Genomic DNA, 18,247 nt, shown 5'->3' on the forward strand with positions numbered 1-18,247 from the left:
AGTGTGCCGTGTGGTTGTATCGCTGACAACGGTGACATTGCGGTAATTTTTTGCCATCAATTTTTGGCCACTCAAAACGGACTAGGAATTTACATAGTTGTCTGACGTCGAAAATTGTTGTTGGTTTCTTCATTGAATTAGGGGCCAATTCAATGAGGAATAAATTTGGGCGATAGTGGCCAGAACCGTTGCGATTCCGGTAAACGGGGCTATATACATTATGTATTATATAGCCCATACCGGATAGCTCATTTCGGATATTAGTCGTGCTGATGGAGTATGATTCGTAGGTAGCAGGGGCCACCCAATTTTAGACTATAGTCAACTATGGGTGGGTTGTGCTCGTTTAATTTGGTCACTAACGAATCAATGTTGTTCTGATTTAATTCATTATATTGAACACAGATTTGTGGTGGTCTAAACTGTTTTGAAGTGAAACTAGCAGATGAATGTTGTTGGGGTTGTTGTTGAAAGGGGGCAGAAGGGAAGTTTGATGCCGTATTGACGGAAGCATTATTGACGGCATTGAAGGTGGGGATTGTTGTTGTTGTTGTTGCGATTGGGGCTGAAGATGAAGTAGCTGCTGATGCTGTTGCTGCAGCCGTCGGTGCGTTGAGAGTTGTTGTTGTTGTTTTTATTGGTGCTGATAATGATAATGATGGCGGACATGCTGATAGAGCTGATTGAACAGCAGCTGCGAGGCTATTTGTTGTTGAAGAGTTGATTATGGTGTTCGCTTGTCGCTGTTTAAGCGATGATTGCGGTTGCGGCTGATGATCAGATGCATCAAAATCGGATTCAGAGAGAAGACTGAAACGATTTGATGTTATTCGCGCATTGCGGAACGCTTCTTGTTTTGTTAGGCGGGATTTAGTTGATATTTTGCGGTTTGAGATGCGTGTGGTTTTCCGCCGTGTTTGACTGATAGCTTTAGCGGACGTGTGTAGTTGCTTATGGAGTAGACCGCTCGCAGTGGCATGATTATTTGCTGAGTTTTCGTCAGGAGTGGGCAAATTAGTATTGTTGTAATCACCGTTGTTGATGCTGGCGGTGCTGCTGCTAGTTCCACTGCTAGTAATTGTGATCTGTGCTAGTGGAACATCATTATTCTTAGCCAATGCGGCTGCATGTGATGGGAGAGGTAGGGGTTCTGATGTTGTTGTTGTTATTGATGATGCCGCTGCTGTTGCGACTGCTGGAGATAAAGGTGGAGGAGCAATGGCTGAATCAGGTGGGGTAGATGAGTGGATTACCTGTCGCGATGTAGCGATCATCAGCAGGTTAGCTGCTGTTGATGCAGATGGACCGCTATCGATACCCTCAATATCAATAAAAAGGTCACTAGAGGAGCGTCCTTCATTTTTATTATTGTTGATATTATTGATATTTTGATTATAGTTGGCATGGCCAGCTATATTGCGTACATTTGTTAGTTGTGTTTGTATATTATTAGAGCTGCCAGACTCTAGCTGTTAGAATTCTGTTGTTATTGATATTGTTTTGATGAATGGTGACGGACGAATTTGAATTCGCCGCAAATGACAGAGTTGTTGCTGGTATGGCAGCGTGCGTTATATTCGTCTCGTTCACACCGTTCTCGTTTGTTCTCAATCTAGCTGGCTGTCCCTCTTGCGTCTGCCTGGCATGCAATATTGAAGCCGGTGAATGGGCAGGGGGTGCAGGGGCTGATGGCAGGGTCGTTGTTCCTGCTAATGATGTTGTCATTGATGTTGGCGCCATCAAGTCTGGTGCGATTAGCACAGTTTTTGTTGGCTTGGGCAACGACATCGGCGATAGCGTGTCTGTGTTGTTGTTTATATTTTGTTATGACAGAGCGGGTGCTTGCGTTCGTGCGTATATATGTCTACAAATATATACCAGCAAGTTTGTGCGCTTGCGTGTACATATTTATGCATGTATGAATATATGATTGCGACGGGTATGCAGCGTTAGGAAAAGTTGCCACCGTGTAGTAGGTTTACATGGCGGCCTGTTATTATTTGTGTGTACGTGCTTAGTGTGTTCAAATGGACATTGCGATTTGCATCTGCGATAATATTACATTTTGAATCGTCGAATGAGATTTTTTATGGGTTTGCGGCATGTAATTGAGAAATTTCATCAGATATTGAGAATGGATCCCTCGAAAATATTTCAATGAAGAGAATTTCTATATGTATATGTATGTGTAAGGATTATTGAGACGGTGCCATTCTCTCACATTGGAAAAGGCAGTTTCTTTAGTAGAAACAGTAGCACCAGCTCAGCAATCCGAGAGCCTAAATTACTCTCATGCTACAACTCATTACATATGGAAGTATGGGGGAGTCTATTTGGTTAATATGCAGTTAATATGTATATATATATATGTGTATTAAATAAAGTTGTTGATTAAAGCTGTAGTTGTTGATTGTTGTTGTTGATGTTGCTATTCGACGGCGGCTGCTACTAAAGGATGTTTGCTTGTTTCATGTAGCGGCAGTTGATGATTGATGGTGTTGTTGTTGTCGCCGTTGGTTTGCGCATAATGGTGATGATGATAACGAGGATGTTGATGATGAAGTTCAATCAGCTGAGCTATGTTTGGGCTGTGTGTTTACGCATGCGTGTGAGTAATCACTGAGACTTCGTGTCTGTGTGCGCACTTGAGGGGATGCAGACAAGCGGTAATGGGCTGATCCGGCGACGGCTGGTCTGGCGAGCCGATGGGCGAGCATATAATTTTGTGCTGGCGAGGCGACGATTGCTGCGCATCGTTTGTTTGAGTGTGTGCCAGCACATGGACATGAGGGCTGAAAGTTTGTTTTGCCACGCGTCTGAGTGAGAGCGTGAGCTTGTGTGTGTGTGTGCGTGCATCCGATGTTGAGCGCAATTAGATGCGGGAAATTTCAAAGAGTGGCAACAAGCGATGCAGGCAAACACATACACGTACAGGTGTTTTATATTAGTTAATGTAGTGAAAAGGTGAATAAATAAAGGTAGGTGAGAAAGATGTTAGATGTTATAAGGTAAGTTAGAATTTCTTTTCTTTTCAGTTAGTTAATAGGTTATTTGTGTAGAGCCTCAGTTGGAGCTGTATGAGGATGGTGTTGCTAGCAGAGCAGAGTCGTCATCACGCATTTTCTGCTGAACATCACTCATACAGCGCATCAACTTGTCAAGCTGTTCTTGTTGCCGTTGGGCAAGCTGAACCAGTAACTGGGTGGTTGAGTTATGCTCAAAGGTAGGAAGAATTAGAGTTTGTTGTTGTTGTTGTGGCGGCTGTTGCTGATGTTCAGCATCGATTTGCATTGGCATTGGCTCATGCTGGTTCGAGTGCTGAGTTGAGGTAACATTATGCCGTGTGGATGTAAGAGCATCCAGCTGCTGGCGTTGTATATGAACAATCTGGTCACGGTTAATCGCCGAGCCAAACCGTTGTTGGATACTTTGTATTTTGGCCCATATTAGGCGTGGGTCCAAATTTGTGAAGGTTTGTGATGTTTTCCTTGTTTCGGCTTCTGTTGTTGTTGTTGCTGTAGCTGTTATTGTTTTTGAGAGATTGGCATTTGATGCCGGTGTGATTGAGTTATGAGCAGAATTGATGACAGATTGTGCATTATTAATAGGGATATTGTTGCTATTATCAATGATGGGAGCATTAGCGGTGCTCACAACATTTGTTTGTTGCCTTTGTGCTAGTGCTCGTTCTATCTGCGCTCGTTTTTGTCGTTTTGATTTTTGCTTGCGCATTTTGGTTTTTTGATTTTTATTTATTGGCTTGGGCAATGACAGTGGGGGCAGCGGCTGTTGTTTAAACGGCAATTGCGTTTGCAATGGCGTGTGTGCTTGTTGCTGTTGTTGCAGCTGTTGTGCGCGCATTGGCTGACGTCGTTGCCTCCGCTTTATATTCGGATTAGTCAGCATCGGTGGCTGATGCTGCCTCGACTGACCGTTCCGAATGTTTGGGATTGAGATTAGTTTTGTTTTAAGTAAATCTAGGTATAAGGGGCAGCCCTTATAGTTAGCCGTGTGCGATTGGGAGCAGTTGGCATAGTTTGCCGGTAAATGGACAGGCTTGGTGCATTGTTGGGATAGATGCTCCTTGCCGCATTTTACACAGCGCGGGTTGTGGCGACAATAGTGTGCCGTGTGGTTGTATCGCTGACAACGGTGACATTGCGGTAATTTTTGGCCACTCAAAACGGACTAGGAATTTACATAGTTGTCTGACGTCGAAAATTGTTGTTGGTTTCTTCATTGAATTAGGGGCCAATTCAATGAGGAATAAATTTGGGCGATAGTGGCCAGAACCGTTGCGATTCCGGTAAACGGGGCTATATACATTATGTATTATATAGCCCATACCGGATAGCTCATTTCGGATATTAGTCGTGCTGATGGAGGCATGGATGCCTCGCACAACAACTCGAACTGAGCGTTCTTCACGCTTCTGATAGGTATTATACTTTATGGTGTTATCCGTTTCAAGGATACGGATGATATGATCATGTGTTTGGGTTGATTTGGGTATGATTCGTAGGTAGCAGGGGCCACCCAATTTTAGACTATAGTCAACTATGGGTGGGTTGTGCTCGTTTAATTTGGTCACTAACGAATCAATGTTGTTCTGATTTAATTCATTATATTGAACACAGATTTGTGGTGGTCTAAACTGTTTTGAAGTGAAACTAGCAGATGAATGTTGTTGGGGTTGTTGTTGAAAGGGGGCAGAAGGGAAGTTTGATGCCTTATTGACGGAAGCATTATTGACGGCATTGAAGGTGGGGATTGTTGTTGTTGTTGTTGCGATTGGGGCTGAAGATGAAGTAGCTGCTGATGCTGTTGCTGCAGCCGTCGGTGCGTTGAGAGTTGTTGTTGTTGTTTTTATTGGTGCTGATAATGATAATGATGGCGGACATGCTGATAGAGCTGATTGAACAGCAGCTGCGAGGCTATTTGTTGTTGAAGAGTTGATTATGGTGTTCGCTTGTCGCTGTTTAAGCGATGATTGCGGTTGCGGCTGATGATCAGATGCATCAAAATCGGATTCAGAGAGAAGACTGAAACGATTTGATGTTATTCGCGCATTGCGGAACGCTTCTTGTTTTGACAGGCGGGATTTAGTTGATATTTTGCGGTTTGAGATGCGTGTGGTTTTCCGCCGTGTTTGACTGATAGCTTTAGCGGACGTGTGTAGTTGCTTATGGAGTAGACCGCTCGCAGTGGCATGATTATTTGCTGAGTTTTCGTCAGGAGTGGGCAAATTAGTATTGTTGTAATCACCGTTGTTGATGCTGGCGGTGCTGCTGCTAGTTCCACTGCTAGTAATTGTGATCTGTGCTAGTGGAACATCATTATTCTTAGCCAATGCGGCTGCATGTGATGGGAGAGGTAGGGGTTCTGATGTTGTTGTTGTTATTGATGATGCCGCTGCTGTTGCGACTGCTGGAGATAAAGGTGGAGGAGCAATGGCTGAATCAGGTGGGGTAGATGAGTGGATTACCTGTCGCGATGTAGCGATCATCAGCAGGTTAGCTGCTGTTGATGCAGATGGACCGCTATCGATACCCTCAATATCAATAAAAAGGTCACTAGAGGAGCGTCCTTCATTTTTATTATTGTTGCTATTATTGATATTTTGATTATAGTTGGCATGGCCAGCTATATTGCGTACATTTGTTAGTTGTGTTTGTATATTATTAGAGCTGCCAGACTCTAGCTGTGCAATGAGTCTTTTGTATTGTGCCAGCTGTGTTTGCTGATCAGCTGTTAGAATTCTGTTGTTATTGATATTGTTTTGATGAATGGTGACGGACGAATTTGAATTCGCCGCAAATGACAGAGTTGTTGCTGGTATGGCAGCGTGCGTTATATTCGTCTCGTTCACACCGTTCTCGTTTGTTCTCAATCTAGCTGGCTGTCCCTCTTGCGTCTGCCTGGCATGCAATATTGAAGCCGGTGAATGGGCAGGGGGTGCAGGGGCTGATGGCAGGGTCGTTGTTCCTGCTAATGATGTTGTCATTGATGTTGGCGCCATCAAGTCTGGTGCGATTAGCACAGTTTTTGTTGGCTTGGGCAACGACATCGGCGATAGCGACATATCAGATAGATCTGAGATCAGGCCTGGCGATAATGCCGGCCCAGAAGATGGAGAGGATGTTTGTTTTGGTTGTGACATTTTTGTTTCGAATATTTGTGTATATGTAGTGAATCAAATTGATGGAAAATTCAGAAGAGTGAAATGCCGGCGGCACGACAAAATAATTGATAGAATTAGTGTATAAGTATATAAATATTATTATTATTTATTGTTTGGCGACGACACGTCCAAATGATAAATCTACTTAATGTCAGATGAGTAAGTTTTTGTTTTTTCAGGTTTTTTAGCGCCGGAACGCACACCAAGCACAAAGATTTGATTGTGACTTTATTAATTGTATTTGCCGACGGCAAAGCAAGTGTTTTGAGTATGAATATGTATATTAGCGGCAGCACGCAAATATGTGGATAAAGCAGTTTATATGAATATGTATTATTGTTAATTCTAGTTTTTTGTATAGGCAAGAAGGTGACAAGTGGTGACGGCACACCTTGTTTTCTAAATAAAGGTAAGTATTTGTTATTATTTGAAATTATTATTATTATTTGGACTGACGACGACACGCCTGAATTAAAAGAAATTTATTTATTATTATTATTTCTTCCAGCTGAGGATATCCCCTTGGTTTTTGGTGACGGCACACCTGGTCAAGGAGGGGTGAAAGTTTTTATTTTAAGTTTTAAATTCTAGTTATAAATGCTGAAGTGTTGAAATGTAATAAATAAGATTATTGATATGAGCAATTTTTCTTCCTCTAATGTTGTTAAAATAGAAATGTAAATAAATATATATAGATATGTATAAATGTGTTATTATATTGTTAAGAAGTTTATGGGAGTGTCTGCGATTGCCTGAGCGGCTTGTATGCGTTTGTTGTTTATGCGCAATGTTGCAGCCGCTTGTGCGCTCTCTCTCTCTCAGTGTCCAAAGTGTGTCAGTGTGCAAGATGGATAGGGGGGAGAGTGGAGCCAAAGGGGTGACGTGGACAAAATTTCATGCGTATATGAGCACACACACGCATGCGCACGCATATATATTGTGTAAGTAAGAATGATGTGTAAGTGTGTGTATGTATAATAGATGTGTGACTTTTTTGTGGGATGTGTACAATGTTTTTGTTTTTAGTTTTGAGCAGAAGTGATGGGTATTAGTGTATTTGTGCGAGTGAGCGTGTAAGTATATATATATGAATGCGTGAGATGTATAGTAGAAAGCTAGTTGCGCGGCAGCAACTATCGTGCACAGGACAAATTTAATACATACATGTACATATATATATTCTCGCTTGCTGGTTTGTTATATCGGTTCAGTTGCTTAGTTATGTCAATTGAAGGGAAGAAACAAAAAAAAAGTATATATGTGTAACTTTGTAATTAAATACCTTGTGTGTCTCTTTTTGTTTTTGTTGAAATAGATATTTGTGTTTTTGTGTTGATATAGTTATATGTGTGTGAAGATTTGGATATTGTTGTAAAGAAATTGCTCTCTCTTATGTGAGTATATATATATATATATATATGTGATGATGGAGTGATTTTAATTTTAGTTTTTCGCAGAGAATAGAGTTGAAAATATGTGAGCACACAGCAATTTATTGGTTGATGATGTTAGGTTATGTTATATTTAGTCGTTGATTAGTTAAGTAGTTTTTTTTTTTTAGGTTAGGTGCAGGTAAGTGTCAATGTCAATGTCGTTGGCAATGACGTTTTGAGAGGAGTTGGTTGTGGAAAAAGCGAAGGAAGAGAGTTTAGCCGCACATATGTGCACACAGGCATGCTATATAAGCAAGCGTATACACTTATGCATGCACGCATGCGGTATGTAAGAATAAAGGAGGAGAAAGAAGAACGGTATGTGCTGGAGACTGCACAACTGAGCACATACACGTACACAGAATATATGTACTATGTGTCGCACACACACCTATGTATATAAATACATAGGCTAGGGCACGTGTTCAAAATTTCTCCCCTCAATCTATTCTCGACTTCTATACTCTCACCTCCACTAATCGCACTATTTCACAGTTTCACTATTTCACTGTTTAACTATTTCACAATTGTCAGAGTCTCGAAATATAATTTGCTTTAACTTTCTCAATTAAAAATTTACAGTTCCGACACACGTCCGTACGCTTTTAAGGCTAAGGAAAACACGTCTTTTCTGGGTAAGTGGCTTCATGCGACTGGGAATCGGGGAGCGAGCGGCAGGTTGCCAGGAGCGGGCAAGCGAGCGAGCGAGCGGGCGAGACAGAGGGACAGCGAGACAGCAAGGCAGCGAGACACTCCAACTCCGGGTCCGACTCCAGCTCCGGGTCCGACTCCAGCTCCGACTCCGAGCGGGAGAGATAGATAGACAGCGAGACAGCGAGACACTCCAACTCCGGGTCCGACTCCAGCTCCGGGTCCGACTCCAGCTCCGACTCCGAGCGAGCGAGCGGGAGAGACAGATAGACAGCGAGACATGACAGCAAGACACTCCAAATCCGACTCCAATTTCGACTCCGGGTCCGACTCCAGCTCCGGGTCCGACTCCAGTTCCGACTCCGAGCGGGAGAGATAGATAGACAGCGAGACAGCGAGACACTCCAACTCCGGGTCCGACTCCAGCTCCGGGTCCGACTCCAGCTCCGACTCCGAGCGAGCGAGCGGGAGAGACAGATAGACAGCGAGACATGACAGCAAGACACTCCAAATCCGACTGCAATTTCGACTCCAACTCAATGGCCGCTCATCCACTCACTCAGTCACCCGTCTCCAATTGGGAACGTGAATGCGCTCAATCTCCTATTCTCAGACCAGAAATTTATTTATTGATATATATTACTTTTCAGTTGGATAAACGTTATAAATGTTTAACAATTTTTGATGACAAGTGTTAATGGGTATTTTGTGGTTATGGTTAAGTCTTAAGACTATAAACAAATGTTTTGAATTTGATTCGATTTGATTTTTGTGTGTGTGTTTAGTACAGTGTGTGATGTGTGAAACCAATTATGAGATAATTTGTTGTAATTGTAAATAAATACTAAGTATTAGATATTAAATAGTATACATTAGATGTGGTGTGATAGGAGTGGACGTAATATACAGTTGGAGTTGGTGCGGCGTCAGTAAACAATGTTTACCATAAGCCAGCAGGTAATTGGCAGGAGTTACGCTTTTTTTTGGAATTTGTAAATGCCAAGAGGACGATATAAGAGCTCACAATGAGCAAAAGCAGGCGTGTGCGCATGTGTGTGTGCGTGTCTGTGTTGTTGTTTATATTTTGTTATGACAGAGCGGGTGCTTGCGTTAGTGCGTATATATGTCTACAAATATATACCAGCAAGTTTGTGCGCTTGCGTGTACATATTTATGCATGTATGAATATATGATTGCGACGGGTATGCAGCGTTAGGAAAAGTTGCCACCGTGTAGTAGGTTTACATGGCGGCCTGTTATTATTTGTGTGTACGTGCTTAGTGTGTTCAAATGGACATTGCGATTTGCATCTGCGATAATATTACATTTTGAATCGTCGAATGAGATTTTTTATGGGTTTGCGGCATGTAATTGAGAAATTTCATCAGATATTGAGAATGGATCCCTCGAAAATATTTCAATGAAGAGAATTTCTATATGTATATGTGTAAGGATTATTGAGACGGTGCCATTCTCTCACATTGGAAAAGGCAGTTTCTTTAGTAGAAACAGTAGCACCAGCTCAGCAATCCGAGAGCCTAAATTACTCTCATGCTACAACTCATTACATATGGAAGTATGGGGGAGTGTATTTGGTTAATATGCAGTTAATATGTATATATATATATGTGTATTAAATAAAGTTGTTGATTAAAGCTGTAGTTGTTGACTGTTGTTGTTGATGTTGCTATTCGACGGCGGCTGCTACTAAAGGATGTTGCTTGTTTCATGTAGCGGCAGTTGATGATTGATGGTGTTGTTGTTGTCGCCGTTGGTTTGCGCATAATGGTGATGATGATAACGAGGATGTTGATGATGAAGTTCAATCAGCTGAGCTATGTTTGGGCTGTGTGTTTACGCATGCGTGTGAGTAATCACTGAGACTTCGTGTCTGTGTGCGCACTTGAGGGGATGCAGACAAGCGGTAATGGGCTGATCCGGCGACGGCTGGTCTGGCGAGCCGATGGGCGAGCATATAATTTTGTGATGGCGAGGCGACGATTGCAGCGCATCGTTTGTTTGAGTGTGTGCCAGCACATGGACATGAGGGCTGAAAGTTTGTTTTGCCACGCGTCTGAGTGAGAGCGTGAGCTTGTGTGTGTGTGTGCGTGCATCCGATGTTGAGCGCAATTAGATGCGGGAAATTTCAAAGAGTGGCCACAAGCGATGCAGGCAAACACATACACGTACAGGTGTTTTATATTAGTTAATGTAGTGAAAAGGTGAATAAATAAAGGTAGGTGAGAAAGATGTTAGATGTTATAAGGTAAATTAGAATTTCTTTTCTTTTCAGTTAGTTAATAGGTTATTTGTTTAGAGCCTCAGTTGGAGCTGTATGAGGATGGTGTTGCTAGCAGAGCAGAGTCGTCATCACGCATTTTCTGCTGAACATCACTCATACAGCGCATCAACTTGTCAAGCTGTTCTTGTTGCCGTTGGGCAAGCTGAACCAGTAACTGGGTGGTTGAGTTATGCTCAAAGGTAGGAAGAATTAGAGTTTGTTGTTGTTGTTGTGGCGGCTGTTGCTGATGTTCAGCATCGATTTGCATTGGCATTGGCTCATGCTGGTTCGAGTGCTGAGTTGAGGTAACATTATGCCGTGTGGATGTAAGAGCATCCAGCTGCTGGCGTTGTATATGAACAATCTGGTCACGGTTAATCGCCGAGCCAAACCGTTGTTGGATACTTTGTATTTTGGCCCATCTTAGGCGTGGGTCCAAATTTGTGAAGGTTTGTGATGTTTTCCTTGTTTCGGCTTCTGTTGTTGTTGTTGCTGTAGCTGTTATTGTTTTTGAGAGATTGGCATTTGATGCCGGTGTGATTGAGTTATGAGCAGAATTGATGACAGATTGTGCATTATTAATAGGGATATTGTTGCTACTATCAATGATGGGAGCATTAGCGGTGCTGACAACATTTGTTTGTTGCCTTTGTGCTAGTGCTCGTTCTATCTGCGCTCGTTTTTGTCGTTTTGATTTTTGCTTGCGCATTTTGGTTTTTTGATTTTTATTTATTGGCTTGGGCAATGACAGTGGGGGCAGCGGCTGTTGTTTAAACGGCAATTGCATTTGCAATGGCGTGTGTGCTTGTTGCTGTTGTTGCAGCTGTTGTGCGCGCATTGGCTGTCGTCGTTGCCTCCGCTTTATATTCGGTTTAGTCAGCATCGGTTTTGTTTACTGTTCGACGCTAGGACAAACACAATCTCGGTCCAGATTCCAGAGCCCACCTCAATGCCTGTTCGACAGGCAGGGAAATGGGTACTGGGATCCAGATTTTTTTTTTTTTTCTGGTAACAAATTGTTGAGTGGGAGGCTGTGTCATGGATGGGACGAGATGGGAAAACGGTACGGACATAATGGGCACTCTCTCACACTCCCTCTTAAGCTCCGATAACGAGAGAGAGAGAGAGAGAGTGAGTGGGAGAGTGTGTGTGAGTGAGTGAGCGAGTGAGTGAGTGAGTGAGAGATATAGAGGTTGAATGGGTGTATGGTACAAGGGTGAGCGTGTGTGTGTGAGTGCGGAAGCAAGCGAGTCGTAGTGGGGCGGCTTTATTGGCGCCCACTCAATTTTAAATCTAACTACTCTCTAACCATGCTTCCTGTCACAACACACTGGTCTCACGCAAGACACCAAACATCCAATATATCCCTGCAAACAAACAAACAAACAGACAAACAAACAGACAAACAAACAAACTTGACCCAGTGATCCGAACGGCCTGATTAACCATCTATCCTCAACATCCAACGACTTAGACGACCCAACCCAGAAAGTTTATTGATATGCATTACTTAACTTCGTATTCTCTTACAATTTTGATTTCTCAATTACAGATCAATTCAAACAAATTGTTCAACTTATATACTAAAGTGTAATTGTGTTGACAATTGGTAATTAATTCTGTATGTGTGTGTGTGTATGCTTATGATAAATGTGTTTTTTGTATGTGTAATTATACATGTATGACATAGTGTAGTGTAGTATAGTGTAATGTAGTGTAGTGTAGTGTAGTGTTGGCTTAAGATTATTGTTACAATTTCAATATTATTATTATTATTATTATTATTTTCAATATGCATGAAATTTAGCCAAATACATTGTACATACATTTCAGAGAGCACACACATACATATATATATATACATATATATATGCATATATGCTCCCAAAATTGCCTAACAATATATAAGTTCCTGGCATGATGAGTGTATTTACATAAAGTAGGAGAAAAGCATTGATAGAGAGAAATAGAGAGGATAAGTGGGGAATGCATAGTTAAAGTGTGTGCGGCATCAGCATGTTTATGTACGCCATAAGCCAGCAGTCTTGATACGAGCCATGCAAAGTTGACGAGAGAATATTGTTTAATGATGTAGATGAATATATGGACGTGAAATTAAAATTCAGTTGATGGTTAAATGACATGAGTACCGAGCAAAGAAATAAGTGAGGAGAATATCTTTTCTAAGCTAATTCCCTCATTCTATTTCTTTTTATTTTTGTCAGGTGTATAAATGGCAAATATGCTGCTGGAGTAGGTCATGGTGATTCGGTACAGTGTGTGTGTGTGTTCCCATACGTTATGTGCGTGTGTGTGTTCAGACACACACTAGGGCCACTCCACAGAATGCACAACAACGACCGACCGATGCCTATCCAGTGTATTTGATTATCTCTTTTTTTTTTTGTTTTTTCTTTTTTTTTTTGAAAAGTCCCCCCCGTCCCCCTCTTCTTTTTTTTTTTTTGTTTTAATTTTCCTCTGTAACCACCGTGTATGGTGGAGCTAAATTTCCTTTTACTTCCTTTTAATTGACAAAGCATTTACAGATACCATACATTCAAATGGAAGCGAGTGAGTGATTAGAATAAGACTGAACACACAGGAAGAATCGGTTCCCGCTTGGCCATGGTGCAGCAACATATTCCACACAGACACGCTCCACATTCATATGTAGGCAGCTAAGCTTGTCCGGATTTATTTAAGATAGATGTTTACAAAATTCCAGTTAACAAAATTTGTAGCTTAAAATTAATCACAATACTTAGTTTGATAGATCATGGGTATTTCCCGGTAAGATAGAGCAAGTGTATTTGTGTTTGTCTCATTTCTTGATTTGATTGTGAATTAATTGAGCATAACATCTTTGGACAGAAAGCGACGACAGCATTTATTGTACGTAACATGCCATAAGCCAGCTGTTTTGATATAGTGCTGTAAGGGAGAGGAGGTGGCGTAGTAATGGCAAGAGTGCAGGGCAACTTAGATGAAAAAACTACTGCTTGAGACAAAGGGCAGGACTAAAAAACACCTTGAATACCCTGCTGCTGCAATGCCAGGTATGACAACAAATTTTAACTGGTTACCATGCGTTGTCGTTTGTGCGTCTCCCCTCTCATAGAGACTGACGTGCGATGGATTTTTAATGTATAGAGTAAGTTTATTTATGGGTAATGTTGTGTGACTGTGCAACTGGATTAATGGCAAAGACATCAACTGAATGATGAAAAAGTTTATTAGGAGTCGATGGAGTGGATGGTTGTAACATGAACAAGTTTCCGACAGCATAGCTAGAACATACACGGTTGCGGTCTTGGCATTGTCTCTATTCTAGTATGCAGAGCGGAAAGCATGCGCATATCGAATAATTATAATGCTCCAGAAAGTTTATGGAGATTGGCTAATTCGGAAATTAAAGACTATGGGAGTTGTTCAACTGTACGAGAAATTGTGATATGAACAGCTGCCGTCAGGATAGCTGGAACATACACGGTTGCGGTCTTGGCATTGTCTCTATTCCAGTATGCAGAGCGGAATGCATGTGCATATTGAATAAGTATAAGCTCCAGAAAGTTGAAAAATAGAGATTGGAGAATTCGGAAGATGTCAAGTTCGTTGGGATACAGCTCTAGTGCAAGGATGATTGTGAAGAGGGATCCTTAGGCGGAGACTATAAATGGAAGATCATTTACAAGAAGCATGCAGTGCTTATGGGCATCTATCTGCATGATAATCATACCGAGATAGAGTCGAGTCTGTTTGCTCACCTAGGCTGCTCATGGTTTTTAAACAGGGCCCCCGGTATACGAGACAAACATGTCCTGTTCGTTGTTTTGGATAGTATAGTCAGTTTGCTCACCTAGGCTGCTCATGATTTTTAGACAGGGCCCCCGGTATACGAGACAAACTATGTCCTGTTCGTTGTTTTGGATAGTATAGTCGGTTTGCTCACTTTGGCTGCTCATGGTTTTTAGACAGGGCTTCCGGCATACTAGACAAACTATTGTCACTGTCGAGTACTTGGTAGGTATGCAAATCAACAGAGGTGCTCATGACAGAGTTGTATTAATTGAAGTGAAGATTAGGAGAAAGGCTAACAGTTGATAAAGTAACTTGCCGAAAAACCAGTGCATAATGTGTGGGTGAATTAGTGTGGGGCTGGGCACGGTAAAACCGGCCAGGTGATCGTGCACAGGGGGCACGAAAGGCTTGGCTGGGGGCAGTATAAACTGGCCAGGTGATCGTGCACAGGGACACGAAGGCTTGGAAGCAGCTTCAGTCAGTATATGTATTACGCTAGCTCTGGACATCAAGAGGAGTATCAAGTACATCGTAGGACGGTTGACGTAAGCATCGTGGATGGTGTAGTGGCAGAGAGAAATTTTAGAGTATCAAGCATAAGGGCATCAGTTAACAGGATTTGCTCAATAGACGTCATAATGGGTAGTGTTGTGGATTATCAAGCATAAGTACATCAGTAATATGGCACAGGGCATAACGGGAGGCACATCAAGAACGATATACAGTATAAGGCATTAAATATGATCATCATAGACGGTTTTGCAGACCATTGAGGAAGGTAGTGGCAGTTATAGGGCATCAAGCATAAAAACATCAGTAATAAAACACGGACATCAGCTAGGAGGCCCCAGGATTCGATTCAAAGGCACAAGAACCAAAACGTGGTGGAGATGAAGACCACTGCCATTCTTGTTGCTGTATGCAGAGATTATAAGGGGCCAGGTACAAATGCTCGCGCAAGACCGAAAATTAAATTATACTACCGTCGACAAAATTAAATATAAAACGGAAACAAAAAATTAAATTAAACTAGGGTCGACAAAATTTTGATTAAACGGAAAAACCAAAAAATTAAATTATACTAGGACCAAAAACAAAACAAAATAATATATTTTGATTAAACGGAAAAAGGAAAAAAAAGAAAAAATTCTATTTATGTTATTTTAGAACAACTACCGTCGACAAAATTAAATATATCCCGATTAAAAGGAAAAAACCGAAAATTAAATTATACTACCGTCGACAAAATTAATATATTTTGATTAAACAGAAAAAAGGAGGAAACCAAAAAACAAAATTATACTACCGTCGACAAAATTAAATATAAAACGGAAACAAAAAATTAAATTAAACTAGGGTCGACAAAATTTTGATTAAACGGAAAAACCAAAAAATTAAATTATACTAGGACCAAAAACAAAACAAAATAATATATTTTGATTAAACGGAAAAAGGAAAAAAAAGAAAAAATTCTATTTATGTTATTTTAGAACAACTACCGTCGACAAAATTAAATATATCCCGATTAAAAGGAAAAAACCGAAAATTAAATTATACTACCGTCGACAAAATTAATATATTTTGATTAAACAGAAAAAAGGAGGAAACCAAAAAACAAAATTATACTACCGTCGACAAAATTAAATATAAAACGGAAACAAAAAATTAAATTAAACTAGGGTCGACAAAATTTTGATTAAACGGAAAAACCAAAAAATTAAATTATACTAGGACCAAAAACAAAACAAAATAATATATTTTGATTAAACGGAAAAAGGAAAAAAAAGAAAAAATTCTATTTATGTTATTTTAGAACAACTACCGTCGACAAAATTAAATATATCCCGATTAAAAGGAAAAAACCGAAAATTAAATTATACTACCGTCGACAAAATTAATATATTTTGATTAAACAGAAAAAAGGAGGAAACCAAAAAACAAAATTATACTACCGTCGACAAAATTAAATATAAAACGGAAACAAAAAATTAAATTAAACTAGGGTCGACAAAATTTTGATTAAACGGAAAAACCAAAAAATTAAATTATACTAGGACCAAAAACAAAACAAAATAATATATTTTGATTAAACGGAAAAAGGAAAAAAAAGAAAAAATTCTATTTATGTTATTTTAGAACAACTACCGTCGACAAAATTAAATATATCCCGATTAAAAGGAAAAAACCGAAAATTAAATTATACTACCGTCGACAAAATTAATATATTTTGATTAAACAGAAAAAAGGAGGAAACCAAAAAACAAAATTATACTACCGTCGACAAAATTAAATATAAAACGGAAACAAAAAATTAAATTAAACTAGGGTCGACAAAATTTTGATTAAACGGAAAAACCAAAAAATTAAATTATACTAGGACCAAAAACAAAACAAAATAATATATTTTGATTAAACGGAAAAAGGAAAAAAAAGAAAAAATTCTATTTATGTTATTTTAGAACAACTACCGTCGACAAAATTAAATATATCCCGATTAAAAGGAAAAAACCGAAAATTAAATTATACTACCGTCGACAAAATTAATATATTTTGATTAAACAGAAAAAAGGAGGAAACCAAAAAACAAAATTATACTACCGTCGACAAAATTAAATATAAAACGGAAACAAAAAATTAAATTAAACTAGGGTCGACAAAATTTTGATTAAACGGAAAAACCAAAAAATTAAATTATACTAGGACCAAAAACAAAACAAAATAATATATTTTGATTAAACGGAAAAAGGAAAAAAAAGAAAAAATTCTATTTATGTTATTTTAGAACAACTACCGTCGACAAAATTAAATATATCCCGATTAAAAGGAAAAAACCGAAAATTAAATTATACTACCGTCGACAAAATTAATATATTTTGATTAAACAGAAAAAAGGAGGAAACCAAAAAACAAAATTATACTACCGTCGACAAAATTAAATATAAAACGGAAACAAAAAATTAAATTAAACTAGGGTCGACAAAATTTTGATTAAACGGAAAAACCAAAAAATTAAATTATACTAGGACCAAAAACAAAACAAAATAATATATTTTGATTAAACGGAAAAAGGAAAAAAAAGAAAAAATTCTATTTATGTTATTTTATTTTTTTTTTTTTTTTTTTGTAGTATGTACTGGTCTATTACTCAGTACATACGGCTGGTGGCCCAGATCCGTGTAATGGCTGGATCTGGACAAGTTTACCGCACTGCGCCGCTTAGCGGACCACGCGGAATCGGTCGTTTTCTTGGAAGGCAATTGTTGGTATTGCAGATTATGGCTAGGTATAGCTCTTGTTTTTGGCGCTTAGGTGTTGCTCAGGTTGGAGCTTGTTGTGCTGGGTGAAGCACGAATTGTTTTTATTGGTGGTTGGTCAATACGCTATTGTGGCTTTGGTGGCTAGCCTTGGAAGTGTAGAGCATATTGAGGTTGTTAGTTGTGGTTAGTGTTTGCGCCAGGTTGGTGGTTAGTTGTGGATTAGTTTTGAAGTCTGGTGGGACAGTTCAGGTTTTTGAGGTTTGTTGAGCTGTTTGGCATAGGAGTTGTGCCGGCTAGCATTGTTTTCTTGGGGTTTCATGGTCACTGCTCACTCACCTGGTTTACACATACCCAGAAGGGCAGAGCTCCAGGCACCCAAGCAAAGCAGTTAAGGCACTGAGGTTGTGCAGATTTTATTCTTTATCACTGCTCACTCACCTGGTTTACACATACCCAGAAGGGCAGAGCTCCAGGCACCCAAGCAAAGCAGTTAAGGCACTGAGGTTGTGCAGATTTTATTCTTTATCACTGCTCACTCACCTGGTTTACACATACCCAGAAGGGCAGAGCTCCAGGCACCCAAGCAAAGCAGTTAAGGCACTGGGATATTGTTGTGCTGTTTTTAATCTATAACTGCTCACTCACC

General features: G+C 40.1%; 1 protein-coding gene and 1 long non-coding RNA gene across 2 annotated transcripts; one reads left to right on the plus strand and one right to left on the minus strand.

The window, feature by feature from the left end:
- Positions 1-513: 513 nt before the first annotated feature.
- On the minus strand, positions 514-4,901 carry LOC135431225 (GATA zinc finger domain-containing protein 8-like). The gene is made up of 3 exons (XM_064686208.1): positions 4,754-4,901; positions 940-1,411; positions 514-643 (listed from the first exon to the last, which is right to left on the minus strand). The coding sequence occupies exons 1-3, from the start codon at positions 4,899-4,901 to the stop codon at positions 514-516; spliced, it is 750 nt and encodes a 249-aa protein (XP_064542278.1).
- An 8,161-nt stretch (positions 4,902-13,062) lies between these two features.
- On the plus strand, positions 13,063-14,073 carry LOC135431226 (uncharacterized). Its single transcript, XR_010436769.1, has 3 exons — positions 13,063-13,336; positions 13,418-13,602; positions 13,665-14,073. It is a non-coding gene; the product is annotated as an uncharacterized LOC135431226 (long non-coding RNA).
- Positions 14,074-18,247: the final 4,174 nt, after the last annotated feature.

Source organism: Drosophila montana, unplaced genomic scaffold (genome assembly GCF_035044405.1).
Source record: "Drosophila montana isolate Dmon_TW-CO22-7 unplaced genomic scaffold, ASM3504440v1 contig_3196_1, whole genome shotgun sequence".
NCBI lineage: Eukaryota > Metazoa > Arthropoda > Insecta > Diptera > Drosophilidae > Drosophila > Drosophila montana.

Bases quoted from the DNA above. Each gene is read 5' to 3' on its own strand.
- LOC135431225 (XM_064686208.1), bottom strand. From the start codon at position 4,901: ATGTCCGCCATCATTATCATTATCAGCACCAATAAAAACAACAACAAC. The intron at 1,412-4,753 runs GTCAATAATGCT...TACGCAATATAG, and splicing joins CAATCCCCACCTTCAATGCC to CTGGCCATGCCAACTATAAT. The intron at 644-939 runs GTCCGCTAAAGC...TATCATTATCAG, and splicing joins CTCCATAAGCAACTACACAC to CACCAATAAAAACAACAACA.